Raw genomic sequence first — 26,342 nt, 5'->3', positions numbered from 1 at the left:
AGGGGCCGATCCTCCATCCATACCCAGACCGCATTTCCTTAGCGGCTTGGAGATTGAACGGCATACCCTAAAGAAAAATGGTTTCTCTAAAGGTGATATCTAGACTCTGCTGCCATCCTGAAAATTCTACAACCACAGTGCATTGCAGGGTATGCTTAAAGCATAACTTGGACCTTAAGTCTGTGTTGATACCCCATTTATTAGACTTCCCGCAGGAAGGTTTCCAGAGGGGTCTCCGGCCAGCATCTCTGGGGGTACAAATTTCAGCCTTTACAGTAAGTACATCTCATTATCCAGTTGTAGAGGATCCATCTATTTCTTGCTTTTTCAAAGCAACCAAGAAATTGAACCGCAGGATCTCTTAGCCTCTGACCACCTGTGATCTTAATTTAGTTATCAATCCGCTTGTACAGCAGTCTTCCTGACGGCTATAACATTGGCAAGAAGGGCGGGTGAGATCCAAGGACAGTCGTGTAGACTTCCCATGTTTTAAGATCCATACAGATAAAATCATTCTGAAAAGCATACCTCAGTTTTCCGGCATCCAAAGCTTCAATTTCGAGATGGCTAAAAGGTACATCTGAGCTTGGGAGAGCCTTCCCCCTGTAAGCATCAAGGCAAACTACAAGAGCAACATCTTATCTGAACTGGCTCAGCAAACTAAATCTGCAGAGCAGCCACCTCAGTCCATGCGTTTGTTAAACACTACCAACTAAATCTATCTGCCTCTGCAGGTGCAATGTGTGCTATAATGTTCCTACAAGCAGTACCAAGTCTCACCCTAACCCTATCCAAACTGCTTTGGTTAATCCCATTCAGAACTGGCTACCATCGTGACGACGACAAAACAGAGAAACTTGATCTTACCGATTATTTCTTGTCCTCGAAGTCCTCCATGGTAGCCAGAAATGTTCTCCTTCTCTGTTTATTTGGAGGGGGTATGGGAGTGAATACTATGTTATGTTTTTGGACCTTCTGTTTGGGGTATTTTGTGCTATGTTTGCTTTGATTGGCTGTCGGACAGGCCTCATGGACGTTCTTATGCTGGAGAAGCAGAAATTTCTCTGCCCTCCCTTTTGCAAAAATAGCAATGTTAACCCATTCAGTGCTGGCTACCATGAAGGACTTGGAGAAAACATAAACATCGGTAACATCAAAATTTCTCTGTTTTTATGCTTGTCTGAAATAGTTTTTTATTTGTAGAATTTCCTTACATCTTTTAGATAACAGAAAATAAAGGCTGTATTATTTATAAACCTTGTGTGGCCGTTTACCCTCCCTGTATATTTCATACTTTTTTTTTTTTTTTTGTAATTTCAATTGAGTAAAAGTTTAACTTTAGTCTATTCTAAGCCAGGGGCATTTTTGTCGAGATATTAGGGCCCAGATTGATTTAGTGGTCGGTGTTAAACCTAAAGGCACTTAAAGCTGCAGTTCAGTCAATATCCTGCATGTGTGTTTTTTTTAATAAATCAGTTCCGTAGTAAGAAAAAATACTTTTAGCATTTTCTGTTTTTAAAAAAACAACAACTTTGAAAGACCAATCTTCTTGTATTCTATTTTAACAAGCATGCTTGTTCCTATAGCAACGATTTACATTCCCCATATTTAAAGATGTCGCCAAACTTTGCCGATCAATAGACGGAGAACGAATTGACCGGCAGCTATGCAGTTCTTTAGGTAATTAGAGATTGCCCACATGAAACTATTGAAGTAAAAAAAAACAAAAAAAAAAAGAAAGACTGAACTGCAGCTTTAATGATCCATTTACGAATGAGAATAAGAGGGCCAGTTCATCCTGTTTCTTCACCATACTGTAGGGACGTCTGTTTTCACCTTTTCTCTCTGCTCACCCATTTTGTTTTTTAAACTGTTTCTAAATAAATATCAAAGGTGGAAAAAAAAGGTTTGTAATCTGCTTTAAAGGGCTCACATGGAGCTCACATTACAAATGGGTTATGTATAGGGGATCTGCACTGTGCTTTAAGGCTTAGCACCACTTGGTAAATATGGCACTATTTCGTACCTGGATTTTTAAAAGCCCCTTCGTCCCATCCATGGACGGACCGACCGTATGGTTATATCTCTGACTTCGTTTCTCAGAGAGATGGCTACTAATCGCACCGTTGGCTTTATTCGTCTGATTCCAGATCTTTCTTTCAGGAGCAGAAGCGGAGTGAGCGAGCTCGGCGTTCTGAGACACTGAGGGCCGAGGGTGTAGTAACCACTCAGAGCAGTAAGTAAATGCTTGTTAGCTGACCACACTCTCAAACAATGCAACGGTATAGGCCTGGTGCTAATCACGGTACAGTCTTGTATTAATACGGCACCAAGCACAGCACTTTCCGATTTTCATATAGATATGTGCAGCCACTTCTGGCGTTCTGGCAGCATGTCCTTCTGAATGGAGCTTTAGATCTCTTATGGTGTGAGCGTTTAGCACTCACACCGTCTCCTCCGTACAGTGCAGATTTCTGATGAAGACTCGGACGCTATGGTGGATGATCCAAATGATGAGGATTTTGTTCCCTTCCGCTCACGACGTCCAACACGCATGTCTCTCCGTAACCAGATGCCACAGCGCTCCCCCCGACCGGCGCTCACCAAGATGACGTGTGCCAACTGCCGAACCCCCCTGCAGAAGGGGCAGACTGCGTACCAGCGGAAGGGACTTCCTCAGCTCTTCTGCTCCTCAGCCTGTCTCACTACCTTCTCCAAGAAGCCCCTGGGAAAGAAGATCTGCACCTTCTGTAAGAAGTAGGTGCTTCCAATGCAGCTGTGTTCCACCCCGCAGATATCTTTGTTAAATTCACGCCCTCGCTGTGTGTTGCCTTTTAAATACCTAACACTCTGGGCACCTACCCCCCCAGCTTGTGCTGGGCATGTCTTCTCTCTCCCACCCTCCCTCTCCTTTTTTCTCTTGGCATGTGACTCCCCTCCATCACTTTCTCTGATCCGGTGGGCTCTCCCCTTTCCCCCACTTTTTCTGGGGCAATGCTTTTGGGCACCAACTCCCCTTCCCCCCCCCCCAGTTTGCGCTTGGCATTCCCCCTTCTTTAGTGTCTGCACCCCCTCCCGTCTCTTGACCGGTCCATCTTTCGACCGGTGCCCCTTCTCCCTGTCTCTCGGTCAGTGCCCCTTCCTCTTTTTTGATTTGTTTCTTCTTGTTGCTATGGTGTGTGAAGTTCTGATCTCTTCGTTTCAGGGATATCCGGAGCTCTAGAGATTCTGTGGTCGCCCAGACCGGGTCCGGAGGATCATTTCAAGAGTTCTGTTCATCCGTCTGTCTCTCACTGTACGAAGCGCAGCCGCGACCCACCTCTCAGACCTCATCAGATGTCCCTGACATCATAAAGTGCAGCATCTGTCACAAGACTGGAGAGGTGAGGGTCAACCTGTGTAGGTAAAGTGTTAGCGGAGATTGAAGTATTGTGTACCGATGGGTGCAGGGGACCTGCAGGGAGCAGTCAGAGAGGTGAGAAGGGGAGATGGAAGTATAACTCTGCGGGAACTCCCACTCTCTCTCAGATTCAGCATGAGGTCAGTAACGGGAGCGTGGTTCACAGACTGTGCAGCGATTCTTGTTTCACCAAATTCCGAGCCACCAAAGGCCTGAAAACCAACTGCTGCGACAACTGTGGCATCTACATCTACAACAAGGGTCTGCCACTGGAGTATCTGTTCCACGAGGGACAACAGAAGCGCTTCTGTAATGCAGCCTGTCTGAACAACTACAAGAAGGTGGGAGGCTGGCGGTGGTTTGTGGGGCAGGAGATGTGTATGTTGTGGGTGGCTGGGGGCAGGTGGAGTTGGTTTTGGGGGACACGTGTATGACAGGTGGTGCACACAGGTGTGGTGAGGGGCGTGTGCGCGCAATGCCGCTCATTGTTTGTCAACTCTACCCCTGCAGAAGAACACCAAGGTTTACCCATGCATGTACTGCAAGACGCTGTGCAAGAACTTCGAGATGTTGTCCAACGTGGACAAAAGCGGCCGCATGGGGCTCTTCTGCTCCATCTGCTGCATCACCTCACACAAGGTCAAGCAGTCAGGACTGACTGGTGAGAGCTGCAGCCGAGGGACCCCTCACATTCTCCTTCCCCTCTTTACTAGTAACGCAATGAAAGCCCTATTATTGCCCCCTCCCACTGGTGACCTTACAATGACCTTGTGAACCAACCCCTGCTGCTGGTGGCTTTACTAGGACAATATTACTCCTCCCATTAGTAACACTACTGAGAGCTTGCTGCTCCTTGTACAAACTGGTAACTTCTGCAATGCTTCTAATAACCCAAATCCTGCCAGCAGCACTGGCTGTCCCTCCCCCACCTCCCCCAGTGTAACCTGCAAAAGATGCCTACAGTGAGCCACACTGTATTGCGATCGGTAAGTTTCTAGCATTTCCAACCCTATCAGACGGTTGTGGTGTTTGTCCCATTCACTTTATGTAGTGATTTCTCTCAGCCGCAATAACCTATAGGGGTCTAATGTAGCTGCTTCTGTTCCCTGGTTGATGTTTGGAAGAGTTAGATGATATGTGGTGGAAGGGGGTTGTGGAAAGTTCTATGTATGGCTGTGTCCTTTAAGGAGAGGAAGTTGTAGGTCGGTCTAGGATGTTTTGACTGGCCGTGGCCATTTGGTCGCAACCAAATCGCCGCCAGAACTACTTGCCCCTGGTTACCTTACCGCCTTCTACCATCTTTAAATGTCCTCAGCGTCGCTCGGATCTCCCCAGTCGCAGGGCACCTTGCTCCGACAGCTCGCGGCCGCTCTGAGTGTCCTGCTGGGCACGTGGGCGCGCTCATAAATGGGGTCTTAGAAAGTTGCCCTGCGGCTGGGCAGTGGCGATGGCCGAAGGCAGTGAGGTTGTCATGTAGTGTGTAGTCCTGGTGGCTACTTGGTCTGGCTGTAGGTGCATTAGAAGGTATGTCTGTACACAGTAGTGCTTAATGTTGTCAGGTTCCCTAATGGGTCAGCCTCTCCTTTGCTCTTGTTTCTGGTCACAGGTCCTGTTCGACCCTGCAGTCTGTGCCGACGTAGCCTCTCTGAACCAGCATATTACAACAAGACAGAACGGGTTCTGTACCAGTTCTGCAGCCCCAGCTGCTGGACCACGTTCCAGGTAACCCAGATTTATGTGCAGCTCTGCTTCTGGGCCTTGTGTCTCCTGTATGTCTCTATGGGCATTACCGGGACACCTGGACTGAGGGATTTACGGTGCTGTTATTTTCCCCTGAATTGTTTTTGGACTTTGCAGTCTTCGTGTTGTATGATGTGCTGCTAAGCTCAGGACTGTCACCTCATGTGATCCTGTGTGCAACTCCCTGTTGTATATGCACATGTGTGAATCAGGATGTGCCATTCAGACTTTAGCACTCTGGCCCAGATTCACTAAAGGGTGCAAAGCTTTAGCACAGCTTAACCCTCATTCATTTGAATGGGGATAAACATGCTAAAGCTTAGCACCATTTAGTGAATCTGGGCCTCTGTTGGAAGGAGCTGTTGCAGAATTATTCACGTGATCAGCTGTCCTCCTGTCTCCTCTCAGCGCACGAGTCCTGATGGCGGCATCCATCTGAACTGTCACTATTGTCACAATCTATTCACGGGGAAACCAGAGATCCTGGACTGGCAGGTAAGATTGTGTGTGTGTGACACGTCTCAGGAAGAGGTGTGTGTGACACGTCTCAGGAAGAGTGTGTGTGTGTGACACGTCTCAGGAAGAGGTGTGTGTGTGACACGTCTCAGGAAGAGGTGTGTGTGTGTGACACGTCTCAGGAAGAGGTGTGTGTGTGACACGTCTCAGGAAGAGTGTGTGTGTGTGACACGTCTCAGGAAGAGGTGTGTGTGTGACACGTCTCAGGAAGAGTGTGTGTGTGTGACACGTCTCAGGAAGAGGTGTGTGTGACACGTCTCAGGAAGAGTGTGTGTGTGTGACACGTCTCAGGAAGAGGTGTGTGTGTGACACGTCTCAGGAAGAGGTGTGTGTGTGTGACACGTCTCAGGAAGAGGTGTGTGTGTGACACGTCTCAGGAAGAGGTGTGTGTGTGTGACACGTCTCAGGAAGAGGTGTGTGTGTGACACGTCTCAGGAAGAGGTGTGTGTGTGACACGTCTCAGGAAGAGTGTGTGTGTGTGACACGTCTCAGGAAGAGGTGTGTGTGTGACACGTCTCAGGAAGAGGTGTGTGTGTGTGACACGTCTCAGGAAGAGGTGTGTGTGACACGTCTCAGGAAGAGGTGTGTGTGTGTGACACGTCTCAGGAAGAGTGTGTGTGTGTGAGACACGTCTCAGGAAGAGGTGTGTGTGACACGTCTCAGGAAGAGGTGTGTGTGACACGTCTCAGGAAGAGGTGTGTGTGACACGTCTCAGGAAGAGGTGTGTGTGACACGTCTCAGGAAGAGGTGTGTGTGTGACACGTCTCAGGAAGAGTGTGTGTGTGTGACAAGTCTCAGGAAGAGGTGTGTATGAGACACGTCTCAGGAAGAGGTGTGTGTGTGTGACACGTCTCAGGAAGAGGTGTGTGTGTGACACGTCTCAGGAAGAGGTGTGTGTGTGTGACACGTCTCAGGAAGAGGTGTGTGTGAGACACGTCTCAGGAAGAGGTGTGTGTGAGACACGTCTCAGGAAGAGGTGTGTGTGACACGTCTCAGGAAGAGGTGTGTGTGACACGTCTCAGGAAGAGGTGTGTGTGTGACACGTCTCAGGAAGAGGTGTGTGTGTGACACGTCTCAGGAAGAGGTGTGTGTGTGACACGTCTCAGGAAGAGGTGTGTGTGTGACACGTCTCAGGAAGAGGTGTGTGTGACACGTCTCAGGAAGAGGTGTGTGTGACACGTCTCAGGAAGAGGTGTGTGTAACACGTCTCAGGAAGAGGTGTGTGTGACACGTCTCAGGAAGAGTGTGTGTGTGAGACACGTCTCAGGAAGAGGTGTGTGTGACACGTCTCAGGAAGAGGTGTGTGTGACACGTCTCAGGAAGAGGTGTGTGTGACACGTCTCAGGAAGAGGTGTGTGTGTGACACGTCTCAGGAAGAGTGTGTGTGTGTGACACGTCTCAGGAAGAGGTGTGTGTGTGAGACACGTCTCAGGAAGAGGTGTGTGTGTGTGACACGTCTCAGGAAGAGGTGTGTGTGTGTGACACGTCTCAGGAAGAGGTGTGTGTGACACGTCTCAGGAAGAGGTGTGTGTGACACGTCTCAGGAAGAGTGTGTGTGTGTGACACGTCTCAGGAAGAGGTGTGTGTGTGACACGTCTCAGGAAGAGTGTGTGTGTGTGACACGTCTCAGGAAGAGGTGTGTGTGTGACACGTCTCAGGAAGAGGTGTGTGTGTGTGTGAGACACGTCTCAGGAAGAGGTGTGTGTGTGTGTGACACGTCTCAGGAAGAAGTGTGTGTGTGTGACGTCTCAGGAAGAGGTGAGTGTGTGTGTGTGTTACACGTCTCAGGAATAGGTGTGTGACGTCTCAGGAAGAGGTGTGTGTGTGAGACACGTCTCAGGAAGAGGTGAGTGTGTGTGTGACACGTCTCAGGAAAAGGTGTGTGACGTCTCAGGAAGAGGTGTGTGTGTCACGTCTCAGGAAGAGGTGTGTGTGACACATCTCAGGAAGAGGTGTGTGTGACACGTCTCAGGAAGCGTTTGGTGTGTGTGTGACACGTCTCAGGAAGAGGTGTGTGTGTGTGTGTGTGACACGTCTCAGGAAGAGGTGTGTGTGTGTGACACGTCTCAGGAAGAGGCGTGTGTGTGTGACACGTCTCAGGAAGAGGTGTGTGTGTGACACGTCTCAGGAAGAGGTGTGTGTGTGTGACACGTCTCAGGAAGAGGTGTGTGTGTGTGTGTGTGACACGTCTCGGGAAGAGGTGTGTGTGACACGTCTCAGGAAGAGGTGTGTGACACGTCTCAGGAAGAGTTGGGTGTGTGTGTGACACGTCTCAGGAAGAGGTGTGTGTGGGTGACATGTCTCAGGAAGAGGTGTGTGTGTGTGACACGTCTCAGGAAGAGGTGTGTATGTGTGTGTGTGACACGTCTCAAGAAGAGAGGTTTGTGTCTGTGTGTGATACGTCTCAAGAAGAGAGGTGTGTGTGTGACACATCTCAGGAAGAGGTGGGTGTGTGTGTGAGACGTCTCAGGAAGAGGTGTGTGTGTGTGACACGTCTCAGGAAGAGGTGTGTGTGTGACACGTCTCAGGAAGAGGGGTGTGTGACACGTCTCAGGAAGAGGTGTGTGTGTGTGACACGTCTCAGGAAGAGGTGTGTGTGTGTGACGCACGTCTCAGGAAGAGGTGTGTGTGTGTGACGTCTCAGGAAGAGGTGAGTGTGTGTGTGTTACACGTCTCAGGAAGAGGTGTGTGTGACACGTCTCAGGAAGAGGTGTGTGACACGTCTCAGGAAGAGGTGTGTGTGTGTGACACGTCTCAGGAAGAGGTGTGTGTGTGTGACACGTCTCGGAAAGAGGTGTGTGTGACACACGTCTCAGGAAGAGGTGTGTGTGTGTGACACACGTCTCAGGAAGAGGTGTGTGTGTGTGTGACACGTCTCAGGAAGAAGTGTGTGTGTGTGACGTCTCAGGAAGAGGTGTGTGTGTGTGTGTTACACGTCTCAGGAAGAGGTGTGTGTGTGACACGTCTCAGGAAGAGGTGTGTGACACGTCTCAGGAAGAGGTGTGTGTGTGTGACGTCTCAGGAAGAGGTGTGTGTGACACGTCTCAGGAAGAGGTGTGTGTGTGACACGTCTCAGGAAGAGGTGTGTGACACGTCTCAGGAAGAGGTGTGTGTGTGACACGTCTCAGGAAGAGGTGTGTGTGTGTGTGTGACACGTCTCAGGAAGAGGTGTGTGTGTGTGACACGTCTCAGGAAGAGGTGTGTGTGTGACACGTCTCAGGAAGAGGTGTGTGTGTGTGACACACGTCTCAGGAAGAGGTGTGTGTGTGTGTGTGTGTGTGTGTGACACGTCTCAGGAAGAAGTGTGTGTGTGACGTCTCAGGAATAGGTGAGTGTGTGTGTGTGTGTGTTACACGTCTCAGGAATAGGTGTGTGACGTCTCAGGAAGAGGTGTGTGTGTGTGAGACACGTCTCAGGAAGAGGTGTGTGTGTGTGAGACGTCTCGGGAAGAGGTGTGTGTGTGTGTGTGTTACACGTCTCAGGAAAAGGTGTGTGACGTCTCAGGAAGAGGTGTGTGTGTGACACGTCTCAGGAAGAGGTGTGTGTGTGTGACACGTCTCAGGAAGAGGTGTGTGTGTGTGACACGTCTCAGGAAGAGGTGTGTGTGTGTGACACGTCTCAGGAAGAGGTGTGTGTGACACGTCTCAGGAAGAGGTGTGTGTGTGTGTGAGACACGTCTCAGGAAGAGGTGTGTGTGTGACACACGTCTCAGGAAGAGGTGTGTGTGTGTGTGTGTGTGTGTGTGACACGTCTCAGGAAGAAGTGTGTGTGTGACGTCTCAGGAAGAGGTGAGTGTGTGTGTGTGTGTTACACGTCTCAGGAATAGGTGTGTGACGTCTCAGGAAGAGGTGTGTGTGTGAGACACGTCTCAGGAAGAGGTGTGTGTGTGTGTGTGAGACGTCTCGGGAAGAGGTGTGTGTGTGTGTGTTACACGTCTCAGGAAAAGGTGTGTGACGTCTCAGGAAGAGGTGTGTGTGTGTCACGTCTCAGGAAGAGGTGTGTGTGACACGTCTCAGGAAGAGGTGTGTGTGACACGTCTCAGGAAGCGTTTGGTGTGTGTGTGACACGTGTCAGGAAGAGGTGTGTGTGTGTGTGTGTGTGTGTGTGTGACACGTCTCAGGAAGAGGTGTGTGTGTGTGACACGTCTCCGGAAGAGGTGTGTGTGTGACACTTCTCAGGAAGAGGTGTGTGTGTGACACGTCTCAGGAAGAGGTGTGTGTGTGTGACACGTCTCAGGAAGAGGTGTGTGTGTGTGTGTGACACGTCTCAGGAAGAGGTGTGTGTGTGTGACACGTCTCAGGAAGAGGTGTGTGTGTGTGTGTGACACGTCTCAGGAAGAGGTGTGTGTGACACTTCTCAGGAAGAGGTGTGTGACACGTCTCAGGAAGAGTTGGGTGTGTGTGTGACACGTCTCAGGAAGAGGTGTGTGTGGGTGACATGTCTCAGGAAGAGGTGTGTGTGTGTGACACGTCTCAAGAAGAGAGGTTTGTGTCTGTGTGTGATACGTCTCAAGAAGAGAGGTGTGTGTGTGTGACACATCTCAGGAAGAGGTGGGTGTGTGTGTGAGACGTCTCAGGAAGAGGTGTGTGTGTGTGTGTGTGTGTGTGACACGTCTCAGGATGAGGTGTGTGTGTGTGTGTGTGACGTCTCAAGAAGAGGTGTGTGTGTGTGTGTGACATGTCTCAGGAATAGGTGTGTGTGTGTGACACGTCTCAGGAAGAGGTGTGTTTGACATGTCTCAGGAAGAGGTGTGTGTGTCACGTCTCAGGAAGAGGTGTGTGTGTGTGTGTGACACGTCTCGGAGCAGTGTACCACGTTTGAGTAAGTTGTGTGTGTGTCACAGATTTGTGTAAGGGGCAGTATGTGAGTGTCACAGGGTCTGTGCAGTGCACAGGGTAGGCGTCACTAGTCACCTATACCTGTGTGGTTCTGCCTCTGTCAGGACCATGTATACCAGTTCTGCTGTAAGGATTGCTGTGAGGATTACAAGCGCCTGCACGGGGTGGTGTCTCAGTGCGAGTACTGCAAGCAAGAAAAGCTACTTCACGAAAAGATTCGCTTCTCCGGGGTGGAGAAAAACTTCTGTAGTGAAGGTAACAAGGAGGAAGGGTCCTGTAACAGGAGTGATGGGTACAGGACAGTTATAGGGGGAGTGGTCCCTGTAATTGGAGTGACTGGTACAGGTCAGTTATAGGGGGAGCGTCCCTATAATAGACAAGTGATAGGTACAGGACTGTTCTAGAGGGAGTGGTGATGCCAGTGATAAGTTGGGTAGTCCGGTAATGTACCCCTCTCTTCCGCATGCAGGGTGTGTGCTACTGTACAAACAGGACTTTACCAAGAACCTGGGTCTGTGCTGCATCACCTGCACATACTGTTCCCAGACCTGCCAGCGAGCGGTCACTGAGGAGCTGGACGGGAGCACCTGGGACTTCTGCAGTGAGGATTGCAAGAGCAAGTACCTGCTCTGGTATTTCAAGGTACTGCTGGTACTCTGTGGGGGAGAGATAGAAGGGTAGGTGTGGTACTGTGGGGTGGAGGAGGTACCCACAGGGCAGGCTAGGAGTGGTACTCTGTGGGGCGCGGGGAAGCCTGGTACTGGGGGGAAGAAGGGGTGGGACGTACTGTGGGGTGGTTGGGCTGGTACTGTGGGGTGGTTGGGCTGGTACTGTGGGGTGGTTGGGCTGGTACTGTGGGGTGGTTGGGCTGGTACTGTGGGGTAGGAGGGGGTGGGACGTACTGTGGGGTGGTTGGGCTGGTACTGTGGGGTGGGAGGTGGTTGGGCTGGTACTGTGGGGTGGTTGGGCTGGTACTGTGGGGTGGTAGGGCTGGTACTGTGGGTTGGTTGGGCTGGTACTGTGGGGTGGTTGGGCTGGTACTGTGGGGTAGGGGAGGGTGGTTGGGCTGGTACTGTGGGGTAGAAGAACGGCGTTTGTTCTGGGTTGCCACTAGTATTTAGTAACCCTCTCTTCAATCTATCATTTTAACCCTTCCTCTCCTCTTTCACACACTCATATGCTCACGAAAGTGAGGACACTGGGGCGCTACCTAGATGTGCACTGTGATATGGTGAAAACAAATTGTTAGTGATTAAATATTGGGTGAACGGTGCTCGCTACTATCTTGTGTACAACTCGTATGCTCAGGCAAGCTGTCAGACAGTCTCTTTCTGTTGGTGTCTGTCACACTCTATGCGTATTGTGCCACTGTCTGTCGCTGACAGTCAGAGCATGACACTGCACCAAGAGGGACAATGCTCCCTAAAGAGCGAGACCAGTAGTAAAAGAGCTGAAGAGTCATTGATATACACTTTGTTAATCTGTTGGTGTCACGCTCACTGGCTGTCACTGCTGTCAGTCTTTAGGCTGCACAGGGTCTCTTGTCACTGTCGGTGACACTGCTTATAAAGTTGCCCTTTCCATTTCTAAACACTGACTTCTACTCCCTCATATCTTGTTTTTCACTTTCAACTCTCTCCTTTGACCACCCACGGCAGGTCACTGTACTTCTGTTATGGCTGACCATTTTAAAGATAGTTGATGCTATTTTTCACAACATTGCATTTGTCCAGCCCCATCTACACAAAACACTTCCCACCATGCTTACAAAGCAATCCTCCACTGCTTCCTGTTACTGAAGAGGAAGTCTTCTATCTTCTCTCCCCACCCCCCTCTACAACCTGCACACTCCAACCTCCCATCTCAGGTCAGTTATTCTGGTCCTACCTTGGCTGAGGGAAGGGTGTTGCCAGGTTTCCTGACAGTCTGTTTTAAAGTTCGTAGAAAAGAATGGTTCCAGGAGCAATCGATCCACAGTTCACCGGAAGAGGGAAAAAAGAGAATGGTAGAATACTGTTTGGAACAGAGAGAGTGCAGAGAAGAGCCACCAAATTAATAAAGAGGATGGACAGTCTGACGTATGAGGAGAGGCTAGCTAAATTAGATTTATTTACATTAGAAAAGAGGCTTCTAAGGGGGGATATAACTATATACAAATCTATTCAGGGACAATACGAGGAGTTTTCAAAAGAACTATTCATCCCACGTGCAGTACAAAGGACTCGGGGCCATCCCTTAAGGTTGGAGGAAAGGAGATTTCACCAGCAACAAAGGAAACGGTTCTGTACAGTAAGGGCAGATAGAATGTGGAATTCATTACCCATGGAGACTGTGATGGCAGATACAATAGATATGTTTAAAAAGGTTGGACACCTTTTTTGAAAGCAACGGTATACAGGGATATACCAAATAAGTGAACATGGGAAGGATGTTGATCCAGGGAGTAATCCGATTGCCAATTCTTAGAGTCAGGAAGGAATTTATTTTCCCCTTTTGAGATTTCATTGGATGATATTTCACTGGGGTCTTCCTCTGGATCAATATACTGCAATTACAAATATAGGATAAAGTATCTGTCTAAATTTAGCATAGGTTGAACTTGATGGACATACAGTATGTCTCTCTTGAACCTCCTCTACTATGTAACTATGTATGATTCATTTTTTTTTGTGATTCCTCAATGGACATCATTCGACTAGTGGCAAGGTCGTCAGCATGTTCCATAGCTGTAAAAAGAGCATTATGGCTTAAACCTAGTCCTGTATTGCCTTGTCTAAAAGTAAGCTAGTTTTGTTGCATTTTGCAGATTCATACCTCTGAGTGGAACATTAGACAATATAATCTCTAAAATGACTGGAGAAAAGGTCACTTTCTGCCCCATGAGAGAAGAGTTTGACCTTCCTCCTTTGTCAGACTACCAGGACGAGTTTTCAGGAGATGAACACACAAATAATCAGCTGTGATTATATAAAGCCCCCTATAAATGCACGCTGGGTAGGTGATAAAATGAATATATTGTCATCTCATAAAAGGCCACTAAATAACCTATTCCCTAAATAGGGTAAACCGCAAAAGGCCCCACTCAAATAAAAATAAAAAATACTTTAATAAATACTATAAAAATGACGAGACACCATAAAAATGCACAAGAATGCATGGACTAAAATCCCCAAATGTGTGGAGGCACGGAACGAGACTGAACAAGTAATGTTCAAAAGGCACAACTGTAGGTAAACAGAAACTGCCCCTACCCAGCGTGCATTTATAGGGGGCGTTATATAATCATAGCTGATTATTTGTGTGTTCATATTGTGGTTTCTCCCTTGCACAGGTAGATTATTTTCAAGCTTCATGTTTGTTTGTTTGGTGTAGCGAGGTGCCCCCTGTGTATACTACGAGTTTTCAGGAGACAAGATCCTATGAACCAGAAAGAGCCTATAATCTGAAGCGGTTTCCACCCCAACTACACTCTGGGTCGGGATTGCCCTAGATCCTAGGTGGGCAACCTATTTTTCAATGTAGCCACAGGTGTAGCGAATGAGAAGTGAAAATAGCCACACCATGTAAAAACTGAGACATTAGGTTGCTCAATCGAACATTTAACACAACCACACACTGTTTGAACAAGTTTATTCAAAACATGTACACTTTGACTACTCGGTTACAACGGCCTCAAACGCAAATGATAAATTCTTCAAATTGAAAATATAAGACAATTTAATGCAAAATGTGACAATACTTTTTTCTGAGAAGTTGCATAAACATTGGCTGGATATCTGCCCCCAATGCGCATCTTATCTCCGCCACCAAACTGACATAAACAATTAGAGACCTGTATTTTTTCTTGATGAATCGTAGAGAACGTCGATTCACACACCCACGTTGACCCAAACATGGACAATAATTTTGAAATGCCCGTTTTCAAAGTTGGGAGATCGTTGTCAGTCAGAATAGATTTTCACATATCTGTAACTGAAGAATTCGGGTACATTTTCAAGTGTTCCAAACTGAAGAGAAAGCAAATCATTTCAAGATGCACTTGTCCAAAGACAGAAAGGTGGAAATTTCTTTGCTTGAATTTGTATTATCAAAGTGTAATGGATCACGCAAGAATTTAAATGCCAATTTGAAGTAATTGAAATCAGAAAAACGTGAATCATTTCTGGGACAGGTTTTTTATCCAGTTTACGTAGAGTTGCCGTTTCACGTAGAGTAGACCACACTCCTCATTTTTTTTCTAGAAATATAGTCAGGTTTGCAAAATGGGCCAAATAGTCCTGAGTTTGTACCAGAATGAGGTTCAGTTTTGACTTGAATTCTTGAATATGTTGTTCCAGCTCACATATTACTTCAACCTTTCCCTGCAGCTTCACGTTTAATTCATTTAAGTGAGCCATGATATCTCACATAAAATGTAAATCACACTGCCATCAAGTGTTCTCAATGTGACAAAAGTTTTCTAGCCACTTTCTCAACAAGAAAATCTTTAATTTGAGGCAGGAAATAGGTAAACCATTCCAGAACTTTTCCTCAGCTCAACCATCTCACATTTGCATAGTCGGTAAGATCCTCGAAATCACAATCACCGCGTTCGTTCAACGCCTCAACAAACTGTCGATGGATGAGGTAACTTCCACTTCGGATGTAATTCACAATTTTCACAACCATGCCCATCAACGTTTTCAACGTGTTGGTTCCGAGCATCTGAGCACACAAATTCTGATGCAGAATGCAATGGAAGGGCGACATGTTTTTCACACCATTCTCACTCAAATGCTGCTTCAAACGAGAAACCAATCCCGATCTTCTTCCTATCATTGCTGGTGCACCATCCATTGTAATAGAAGCTAGTTTTATCAGATCTAGGTCACATTTTTTTTTAAACTCGAGTTAACCACACTCTGATGGCCAATTAGCCACTTGTGGCTATTGACTACAAGGTTCCCCACCTCGGCCCTAGATAAACTTCCAGTAGACTAACTAGGTTTCTGGATTGCTGGTTGTCACGATGGACGCACTTATTAATGCATTTATATTTTGTGGATCCCAATTGAGCAGAACAAGTTGAGCAAAATAAACTGAGATTTATTCCCTTGATAGGCAAACACACGACAACTGCAGAATTAATAATTACACTTACTGGTATAGGAACAGGGGATAATGTCCAGAAAGGGGCAAAGCACCAGAAGATTGTCTTTTAAAATGTAGTCCTTTTGCAAGGGCATAAATTGCCAGCCCAACCCTTCTGTGAATGTTCAAAGTCTTTTCTGGTCCGTTGGGGTTAATCAAATAACCCCCAGCAACCACAGTGTCCTAACGCAGAGTTTTGTCCTTGGTTCCGATGTAATAAGACTGTTTGCGTTCCAGGAATGTGCTGCTGCTCTTCTCTGCTATGAGAAGCGTGTTGGAAATCCGTTCACCTGGTAGAGTGAAAAACGAAAGACAATGGGAATAGCCTGGGTGGAATGTATATAAGATTTGGAAGCCTATCGCTAACATACCCACCCAATCCCCCTCGTGGGAACGTAATAATTCCCCAATCACCTACTTGCCCACAGTTTGGAGAGTGGGCACTAGGGATTTCCTCTTCACACAGAGCATGTGCGACAACGCCATCTTGACTACTTAGCATAGGTGCACTCCCCTCCGTACCTGGCCCCTCTCAGGCTGGAAGGGGGAAACTCAGGGTGTGAGCCAGCACAAATGGTCACCAGGATTTCCTATTTAGCATCCATCTGGCCAATTCACACCCCCCTTACTCTGGGTCTTTTGATATGCAACTTCCAGAGAGACTTACAGGCTTGGGCCCAGCAGGCTAGCTTTGAAGCTTACATAGGCAAGTGACCCAGCTTATAGGTGTCAAAACATTTGGTTCTTGTGTGCATTTTAATGACAGGAGAAAAAAAAACCTCATCCTGCTTGTCTCTTAAAACCTGCAGCAAAAATACACTTTATTGATCATACCTGGTCCCCTTATTTCACAATTATATTTTTCATATGTGTGTGCTTGGGATGTACTATACTGCAAGCACATACAATCCTGCAAAATGGGGACAATAAGGGGCAGAGGGAAAAATAAGACATGTACAGTGCATGAAAAATTAACCCCTTCATCCCCAATACAAAATAGGGGTAACCAGCCGAGCACACTGCCTTTATTAATGCGCTTATTACCCCCATTTTCGCCACACTGGTCCCAGACAACAGTGGATTTCTGGATTCTACAGAATCTAGCTCAAGGATATTCCTTGGAGTTCCTGAAGATACCAGGTCATCATTTCAGAGCATCGCATCTATCAAACAATCTGGATAAGAATCAAGACTTAAATCGTGCAGTTCAAGATCTGCTGGCCAATGCTACGATTCCGCCAGTACTGCAGTTTCAGAAAGACCAAAGGTTTGGGTTTTTTTGTTTTTTTTTCCGCTTCTGTTTCTAGTGCTGAAAGCATCTGGTGGATTCAGAGAAGCCCTAAATCTGAAGGAAGTTGATACTTTTGAACATATGCCACTCCAAGATGGAATCTTTAAGGGCTGTCATATCGGTGATGGAGAAAGGAGAATATTTGGCCTCAATAGACCTAAAAGATGCTTATCTCCATATTCCAATAAAAGAATAACACCGCCAGTTCCTGAGATTTTGTTTAAACGTCTGTCACTACCAGTTTACGGGTCTTCCATTTGAACTGGGTTCAGCACCCAGAACCTTCACGAAGGTCATGATAGCCATGGCAGCGGTAAGAGAAGGCATTTTCATGGTGCCATATTTGGACGATTGGCTGATCAAAGCCCCATGAGACTAGGTTGCCATAGATCATATACGTACAGTTCACAATGTACTGTAATAATCTAAGGAAAAGCAGGCTCATGCCAGCCTTCAGTTTCTAGGAGTTGTGTTAAATGCACAAGAAGGCCTGCTGTCACTACCTATCCCAAAGATTCACAGGAATATTGGGGGGTCCAATTCTTCAGACATCTCTGAATCATCAAAGGCACAAATCATGCATTGGATAGGTCATCTCGGCTCGGTCACAGATGTAGTTCCCTGCACCACATTTTCACCACCACTGCAGAGAAACTTTTTCACTTTAGGGGAGCATTGGAATCCCAAGATAAATTCCAGACTCCTGTTATCAGGCACAAGATTTTGCATTGATGGACCTCAATCAAAAATTTAGCAAAAAGAAAGGTTATTGATTCCTCCGATGTGGACCATATTAAAGACGGACACAAGCCTCTTAGGATGACTTGTCAGGATTATATGATCCACGGAATCTCTGGTCATTTCAGGAAAGGAAACTTCTTCTGATCAACGTTTTGGAAGTTCGAGCCATATTTGATGTCATACAAGGTCTTCAGATTACATTGAGCCATTCCCCATTAAGGATTCTGTCCGACAACCTTACAGCAGTAGCATATATAAATTTGTTCTCGAAGAACCTCCAGAATCCTGCACATGGAGAGGCCTAAATTACGAAGCAGATTTAGCAGGTGTCCAATATACCCAGGATAGGGGGCGCTGAACCAGGAACTGTTCGATCAGTTAGTATGAAAATGGGGTCAACCGAAGGTAGAGTTTATGGCATCAGAAGTCAACAAGAAGGTGCAAACGTACGTGGCAAAATGTCACCTTCTGAGGGCCATGACCAGAGATGCATTCTCAATCACTTTGGACTTTAATCTGCTACATTTTCCCTCCATTCCCTCTTCTACAGTGGGTGAGGAACAAGACTGAGAGACAAAGCTAGAGTTCTTCTAATAGCCCACTTATTTGCCTAGAAGAACATGGCTTGCAGACTTAACCTTATCACTACAGGAGCCACGGGTTCTTCCGATATCTCTGACATTGTTGATTCAAGCTCCGGTTTGTTTCCCTAATCCTCAATTTTTGCAGCGGACTGCGTGGAACTTTGAAAGGATGTCATTGAGAGCGCAGGGATTCTCCACTGTAGTTATATCAACTCTTAGGCTGAGTCCCCGCTGGCGCTGAGCTCGCTATGCGCTTTGCGCTTAGCACGCTTACCTCTGTGAATGGGAATCCTCCCGTTCACGTTTGCGCTGTGCGTGGGCGCTCATGGACACTGGAGAGATACTTTCAGGCTCCGAGCAGGGTCACATGACCCTGCTCTGACCAATGGGAAGAGAGAGGGCGTGTTGTAATGCCCTGTCACTACACCAAGCACAAACAGGGAATTTCTAGCTGAGAGAAGTAGAAGGGGGGGGGAGGGGGAAACGGACTGGTGTTGTGTGGGGGGGGGGGGAAACGGACTGGTGTGGGGGGGGGGGAAATGGACTGGTGTGGGGGGGGGGCAAAACGGACTGGTGCAGGGGGGGGGGGCAAAATGGACTGGTGTGGTGTGGGGGAGGGCAAACAAAGTGTTGTGGTGTGGGGGGGCAAACAAAGTGAGGGGGGAAGGAGAGAAGGGGGGGGAGAGAAAATGGACAGACACACACACAGCCCCTATTCAGCCAATTACATGCCCCCTCCCCTAATAGCCACGCCCCCCTGCTCCTGCTCTAAAAAGTTGCAGGACAGCCTATTTATTGCTCATGCTTGGAGAGCTGGTGACGTCACCGCTCAAGGATGAGCGAGCTCAGCGGCAGCGTGGACTCGGCCTTATGTGTTCCAGAAAATGTAACTTCTAAAATCTATTACCGAATCTGGAGGACATGTATACTATGGTGTAAAACAGGTACACAATTTTTCATCTTTGTGCCCCCTTCTTACCTTCTCTCTGGCATCGGCAGCGTCATTTGGCGTATAGCTTGAACTTGATGGACGCATGTCTTTTTTTCAACCTCATCTACTATGTAACTATGAACGTCATGTGACATCACGTTGTCATGGCGACGTGTTGCCAGAAGCCGACTGAGCAGGTAAGAGGGAGTTTGAAGCCTCGCGCACTCCCCCTGCATTTAATTTAAATGTGGGGAAGAGCGCTGGGCCTCTAAGCACCGCGAACCCCCGCCCCCTGGAAAATCTCACCCCCGCCCTCTGGAAAATCTCACCCCTCTCCCTCCCCCCCCCCACCCCCCGTTTGCTTACCCCTGGTGTAAACTAAGGTGGAACCTTTCCAGCTGGAAATTTCTAGTACACTGGACTTTACTTCAGCAAGGATTTAAAAAGGGTTTGAAACCAGGATCTTAGTCCAAGTTTCTGCATTAGGCTCATTTTATCATCAGATTTGCCTTGGATCATATATTCGCTAGATTTATGAGAGCCATGTCTAGCATTAGACACACAATCGGGGTTCCTGTTCCTCCGTTGGATTTAAATCTGGTGCTGGAGCATCTTGCTTCATCCACATTTGAACTGGTTCTCGAGCTTTCTATGAAGTAACTCACAATGAAAGCAGTTTTCCTTATAGCACTTGCAACAGCGCGTAGGATTAGAGAAAGCCAGACTAGCCTGCCGTGAGCGATTCTTTTAGCTACATTAGGATAAGTGTGTTCAGGATTGTTCCACATTTTCAACTGAAGTTGTTAGATTTTCATATCAAGTAGGAAATTGTGTTTCCCTAATTTTGTCCTAATCCAACTTGTTTTGGGGAACATCAGTGGCACAGTCTAGATGTAGTTGGGGCTCGAACGACATATGTGCAAAGGAGGGATAGTATTAGGAAAATCTGTAGGTTATTTGTGCTGTGGTGATAGACCCAGGAAAGGTCAGGCAGCATCTGTTGCCTCTATTTCCAGATGGATCAAAGGCGCTATTAATGAAGCCTATGAGTCAACAGGAGTAATTCCTCCTGTAGGTTTGAAGGCTCATTCTACTACAGTATAGCAATGGCAGCTTCCTGGGTGGAGACGGCCCAGGCCTGTCCTCAGGACATTTGTAAAGCAGCGACATGGTCTTCGTTACACACCGTTGCTAAACATTACCGACTAGATGTTCAATAATCTGCGAATGCAAGGTTTAGTGGGAAGGTGCTTCAAGCTGTGGTTCCAACTGTAACATGAAATGGTCCCTTCCAACATACCCCAAGCTAGTTGCCTAGGTGTCATTCTTGATTTCTCCCTCTCCATCCCACACATTTAGTACATCTACAAATCATGTTCCCACCTCTGTAATATTTGTAAAATATGTCCCTTCCTCATGGAACAATCCACCAAAATTGCTGCACTGGTGTCGTCCTTTCTCAAGTGCTGAAAAACTCTATCGCTGGCGGTTTCATCAGGAGTATCATGAAACACAGAGTTTTTCAGCACTTCAGAGAGGCTGCTGGCCACGAATTTGGGATTTGCTAGTGATAGTGGGGAATATATATATATTCCCTTCCAAGTCCTGTTTATTTTTTCTGGTAATCAGACATATTGCACTATTGTGTGTGTTTTTATATATTTTTGGATACAGCATTTGCACTTCCCGCGACCTGGACAGTCACATTCAAGATCCTTGTGCTCAAGGTTATACAGAACACTGCTCCTCTCTACATCTCTGACCTAATTTGCAAGTGCTCTCCTGGTCCTGATCTAAGTCTCTCTGTGCCTCCATTATTACTTCCTCACTCCCCCCCCCTTTATTACCTCCTCACTTCAACCCTCCCTTATTAACTCCTCACTCCCCCCTCCCTTGTTACTTCCCTACTCCCCCCTCCCTTGTTACTTCCCTACTCCCCCCTCCCTTGTTACTTCCCTACTCCCCCCTCTCTTGTTACTTCCCTACTCTCCCCTACCTTGTTACTTCCCTACTCCCCCCTACCTTGTTACTTCCCTACTCCCCCCTCCCTTGTTACTTCCCTACTCCCCCCTCCATTGTTACTTCCCTACTCCCCCCTCTCTTGTTACTTCCCTACTCCCCCCTCTGTTGTTACTTCCCTACTCCCCCCTACCTTGTTACTTCCCTACTCCCCCCTCTCTTGTTACTTCCCTACTCCCCCCTCTCTTGTTACTTCCTTACTCCCCCCTCCCTTGTTACTTCCCTACTCCCCCCTACCTTGTTACTTCCCTACTCCCCCCTACCTTGTTACTTCCCTACTCCCCCCTCCCTTGTTACTTCCCTACTCCCCCCTCCCTTGTTACCTCCTCACCCCCCCCCCCCACCCTTGTTATCTCCTCACTCCCCCTCTCTTGTTACTTCCCTACTCCCCCCTCCCTTGTTACTTCCCTACTCCCCCCTACCTTGTTACTTCCCTACTCCCCCCTACCTTGTTACTTCCCTACTCCCCCCTACCTTGTTACTTCCCTACTCCCCCCTCTCTTGTTACTTCCCTACTCCCCCCTACCTTGTTACTTCCCTACTCTCCCTCCCTTGTTACTTCCCTACTCCCCCCTCCTTTGTTACTTCCCTACTCCCCCCTCTCTTGTTACTTCCCTACTCCCCCCTCTCTTGTTACTTCCCTACTCCCCCCTCTCTTGTTACTTCCCTACTCCCCCCTCTCTTGTTACTTCCCTACTCCCCCCTCTCTTGTTACTTCCCTACTCCCCCCTCCCTTGTTACTTCCCTACTCCCCCCTACCTTGTTACTTCCCTACTCCCCCCTACCTTGTTACTTCCCTACTCCCCCCTCCCTTGTTACTTCCCTACTCCCCCCTCCCTTGTTACCTCCTCACCCCCCCCACCCTTATTAACTCCTCACTCCCCCCTCCCTTGTTACTTCCCTACTCCCCCCTCCCTTGTTACTTCCCTACTCCCCCCTCTCTTGTTACTTCCCTACTCTCCCCTACCTTGTTACTTCCCTACTCCCCCCTACCTTGTTACTTCCCTACTCCCCCCTCCCTTGTTACTTCCCTACTCCCCCCTCCATTGTTACTTCCCTACTCCCCCCTACCTTGTTACTTCCCTACTCCCCCCTACCTTGTTACTTCCCTACTCCCCCCTCCCTTGTTACTTCCCTACTCCCCCCCTCCCTTGTTACCTCCTCACCCCCCCCCCCCCCCCACCCTTGTTATCTCCTCACTCCCCCCTCCAAGACTTTTTCCGGGCTGCACACCATTCTCGATCACGCACAATCAGGTTCTCCCCACCACACACATTTAAAAGTTTCTTAAACACAAACTTTTTCAAGAAGACCTATCCAACACTCCCCTGGCTTTCTTATACTTTAATTCTAGAACCGTATATTCTGATGTTGATTACCAAACCCTTGTTAATAAACTCACACACTTCCTTGTATCACCCTCTAGAATGTAAGCTCTTTGAGGCAGGGACCTCCTTCCTGTTGTCTTAACATATATGTGCTCTTTGTCATACAATATTATTGGCCTCCCAGATTGTTCTGCGCTGTGGAATATGTTGGCACCATACAAACATAAAATAATAGGTAGAACAGTGTCACACTAACCCTGTCGGTGTCGCTCTTTTTAGGCAGCCCGGTGTCACGCCTGCAAGCGTCAGGGCAAGTTGGTGGAAACCATTCACTGGCGCGGGGAGATGAAACATTTCTGCAATCAGCAGTGTCTGTTACGTTTCTACAACCAACAGAACCAACCCAACCTGGACACACAGAAAGGGCCAGAAAGCCTGCTATACAGCAAGAAAGGTACAGAGCCTTACACAGGGAGGAGCCTGGAGGGGGTGAAGGGCAGAGGCCAGAGCAAAAGGGGAAGGGGGGAAAAGAGGCCAGAGACGAAGGTGTGTGTGGGAAGAGGAGGCCAGAGCAAAAGGAGAGGGGGGAGAGGAGACCAGAGCAAAAGGAGAGGGGGGAGAGGAGACCAGAGCAAAAGGAGAGGGGGAGGGGGGTTGCTGGAGCATCATAGGGGAAATGCCAATGCACAAGGTGGGGGAGACCAGCGTGGCAGGGGATCAGCGAAAGGGGGGATGCCTTAGCGGAATTGGGGCAAACAAAAAGGGGGGGGGGGGTCAAAAGAGGCCAGAGTTTTGCTTTTTGATAATGTTTCCTACTCACCGACAGGTCAGACACCGGGATCCAAAACATCAGCAAATGTCCAGCACAAAACTGAGACCAACATGGTAAGAGGATTGGGGGAAGTGGGGCAGGGTGGGGAGGAACCAAGGAGAGGCCATGGGGGAGTGTGGAGAAGGGACAGACCCAGGATTCTGTGCGTCTCTGCTTTGCCTAATGTATTCTATTAATTATTTTAGGCCCCCGCAAAAACTCGCTCAGCACAACTGTCTCCTGCCCCCCCCACCACCGCCACACCCCGCCACACCCCGCAAAAACAAAGCTGCCATGTGCAAACCGCTAATGCAGAACCGTGGGGTGTCCTGCAGGGTGGAGACCAAGAGCAAGGAGTGTCAGACGGGTGAGAGAGCTGGGGAGGGACAGGTACACGCTGTGTGTCTTGGGGGTGAGGGGGGCCCCATAATACACACTGTTGGGTTGGGAGGCTTCTAGTGCACCGTTAAAGGGCAGGGGAACGACAACGACTCCTGGTGACTTAGAAGGGGTATTGATGACGCCGCGTTGGGGAGGGGGAAATGGGTGATATCGCGGGGGAGGGGAGAGGGAAAGTGGTAACGCTGTGTTGGTGAATAATGTTCAGGTCTCATCACTGTCCTTTCTTGCTCTGCTGTAGAAGAGGACTGGAAGCCGCAGGTCATTGTTCTGCCGATCCCAGTCCCCCATATTTGTGCCGGTGCCCATGCACTTATACTCCCAGAAAGTGCCTGTTCCCCTCTCCATCCCTATCCCGGTAAGTCTTCCTCCCCCTCCCCGTCTTCCTTTCCTCCCCCTCCCCGTCTTCCTTTCCTCCCCCTCCCAGTCTTCCTTTCCTCCCCCTCCCAGTCTTCCTTTCCTCCCCCTCCCAGTCTTCCTTTCCTCCCCCTCCCAGTCTTCCTTTCCTCCCCCTCCCGGTCTTCCTTTCCTCCCCCTCCCGGTCTTCCTTTCCTCCCCCTCCCGGTCTTCCTTTCCTCCCCCTCCCGGTCTTCCTTTCCTCCTCATCCCGGTCTTCCTTTCCTCCTCATCCCAGTCTTCCTTTCCTCCTCATCCCAGTCTTCCTTTCCTCCCCCTCCCAGTCTTCCTTTCCTCCCCCTCCCAGTCTTCCTTTCCTCCCCCTCCCAGTCTTCCTTTCCTCCCCCTCCCAGTCTTCCTTTCCTCCCCCTCCCAGTCTTCCTTTCCTCTCCCTCCCAGTCTTCCTTTCCTCCCCCTCCCAGTCTTCCTTTCCTCCCCCCTCCTAGTCTTCCTTTCCTCCCCCTCCCAGTCTTCCTTTCCTCCCCCTCCCAGTCTTCCTTTCCTCCCCCTCCCGATCTTCCTTTCCTCCCCCTCCCGGTCTTCCTTTCCTCCTCATCCCGGTCTTCCTTTCCTCCCCCTCCCAGTCTTCCTTTCCTCCCCCTCCCAGTCTTCCTTTCCTCCCCCTCCCAGTCTTCCTTTCCTCCTCATCTTCTTTTCCTCCCCCGTCTTCCTTTCCACCCCCTCCCCCCTGTCTTCTCTTCCCCTCCCCCCGTCTTCTCTTCCCCTCCCCCTGCCTTCTCTTCCCCTCCCCGTCTTCTCTTCCCCTCCCCGTCTTCTCTTCCCCTCCCCGTCTTCTCTTCCCCTCCCCCGTCTTCTCTTCCCCTCCCCCGTCTTCTCTTCCCCTCCCCCGTCTTCTCTTCTCCTCCCCCTGCCTTCTCTTCCCCTCCCCCTGCCTTCTCTTCCCCTCCCCCGTCTTCTCTTCTCCTCCCAGCCGTCTTCTCTTCCCCTCCCCCCGTCTTCTCTTCCCCTCCCCCCGTCTTCTCTTCCCCTCCCCCCGTCTTCTCTTCCTCTCCCCCCGTCTTCTCTTCCTCCCCCCTGTCTTCTCTTCCCCTCCCCCCTGTCTTCTCTTCCCCTCCCCCCGTCTTCTCTTCCCCTCCCCGTCTTCTCTTCCCCTCCCCCCGTCTTCTCTTCCCCTCCCCCGTCTTCTCTTCCCCTCCCTCCCCCGCCCCTTCTTCCCCTCCCTCCCCCGCCCCTTCTTCCCCTCCCTCCCCCGCCCCTTCTTCCCCTCCCTCCCCGCCCCTTCTTCCCCTCCCTCCCCGCCCCTTCTTCCCCTCCCTCCCCCGCCCCTTCTTCCCTCCCTCCCCCGCACCTTCTTCCCTCCCCCCGCACCTTCTTCCCTCCCTCCCCCGCACCTTCTTCCCTCCCTCCCCCGCACCTTCTTCCCTCCCTCCCCCCGCACCTTCTTCCCTCCCTCCCCCGCCCCTTCTTCCCTCCCTCCCCCGCCCCTTCTTCCCTCCCCCCGCCCCTTCTTCCCTCCCCCCGCCCCTTCTTCCCTCCCCCCGCCCCTTCTTCCCTCCCCCCGCCCCTTCTTCCCTCCCCCCGCCCCTTCTTCCCTCCCCCCGCCCCTTCTTCCCTCCCCCCGCCCCTTCTTCCCTCCCCCCCCGCCCCTTCTTCCCTCCCCCCCCCCCTTCTTCCCTCCCCCCCGCCCTTTCTTCCCTCCCCCCCGCCCTTTCTTCCCTCCCCCCCGCCCTTTCTTCCCTCCCCCCCGCCCTTTCTTCCCTCCCCCCCGCCCTTTCTTCCCTCCCCCCCCGCCCTTTCTTCCCTCCCCCCCGCCCTTTCTTCCCTCCCCCCCGCCCTTTCTTTTCTTCCCTCCCCCCCGCCCTTTCTTTTTCTTCCTCCCCCCCGCCCTTTCTTTTTCTTCCCTCCCCCCCGCCCTTTCTTTTTCTTCCCTCCCCCCCGCCCTTTCTTTTTCTTCCCTCCCCCCCGCCCTTTCTTCCCTCCCACCCGCCCTTTCTTCCCTCCCCCCCGCCCTTTCTTCCCTCCCCCCGCCCCTTCTTCCCTCCCCCCGCCCCTTCTTCCCTCCCCCCCGCCCCTTCTTCCCTCCCCCCCGCCCCTTCTTCCCTCCCCCCCGCCCCTTCTTCCCTCCCCCCCGCCCCTTCTTCCCTCCCCCCCGCCCCTTCTTCCCTCCCCCCCGCCCCTTCTTCCCTCCCCCCGCCTGCCCCTTCTTCCTCCCCCCCACCCGCCCCTTCTTCCCTCCCCCCCACCCGCCCCGTCTTCA

At 49.8% G+C, this 26,342-nt stretch overlaps 1 protein-coding gene across 1 annotated transcript in view; it reads left to right on the top strand.

Annotated features, from left to right (window-relative positions):
• Positions 1-24,088, top strand: part of ZMYM3 (zinc finger MYM-type containing 3) — a 50,334-nt gene extending 26,246 nt beyond the window's left edge. The window contains exons 4-16 of the mRNA XM_075580842.1: positions 2,164-2,236; positions 2,466-2,757; positions 3,206-3,383; positions 3,529-3,741; positions 3,911-4,061; positions 5,007-5,122; positions 5,549-5,635; positions 10,599-10,749; positions 10,964-11,136; positions 22,798-22,972; positions 23,345-23,403; positions 23,536-23,719; positions 23,970-24,088. Coding sequence (XP_075436957.1) covers positions 2,164-2,236; positions 2,466-2,757; positions 3,206-3,383; positions 3,529-3,741; positions 3,911-4,061; positions 5,007-5,122; positions 5,549-5,635; positions 10,599-10,749; positions 10,964-11,136; positions 22,798-22,972; positions 23,345-23,403; positions 23,536-23,700 — 1,833 coding nt within the window. The 3' untranslated portion in view covers positions 23,701-23,719; positions 23,970-24,088. The remainder of the gene's footprint in view (positions 1-2,163; positions 2,237-2,465; positions 2,758-3,205; positions 3,384-3,528; positions 3,742-3,910; positions 4,062-5,006; positions 5,123-5,548; positions 5,636-10,598; positions 10,750-10,963; positions 11,137-22,797; positions 22,973-23,344; positions 23,404-23,535; positions 23,720-23,969) is intronic.
• The last annotated feature ends 2,254 nt before the right edge of the window (positions 24,089-26,342 follow it).

The sequence above is a fragment of the Ascaphus truei genome (assembly GCF_040206685.1).
Source record: "Ascaphus truei isolate aAscTru1 chromosome 16 unlocalized genomic scaffold, aAscTru1.hap1 SUPER_16_unloc_1, whole genome shotgun sequence".
NCBI classification, from domain to species: Eukaryota; Metazoa; Chordata; class Amphibia; order Anura; family Ascaphidae; genus Ascaphus; species Ascaphus truei.
Note: the sequence above shows the minus strand (reverse complement) of the source record. Positions and strands in the feature narration are given on the sequence as shown.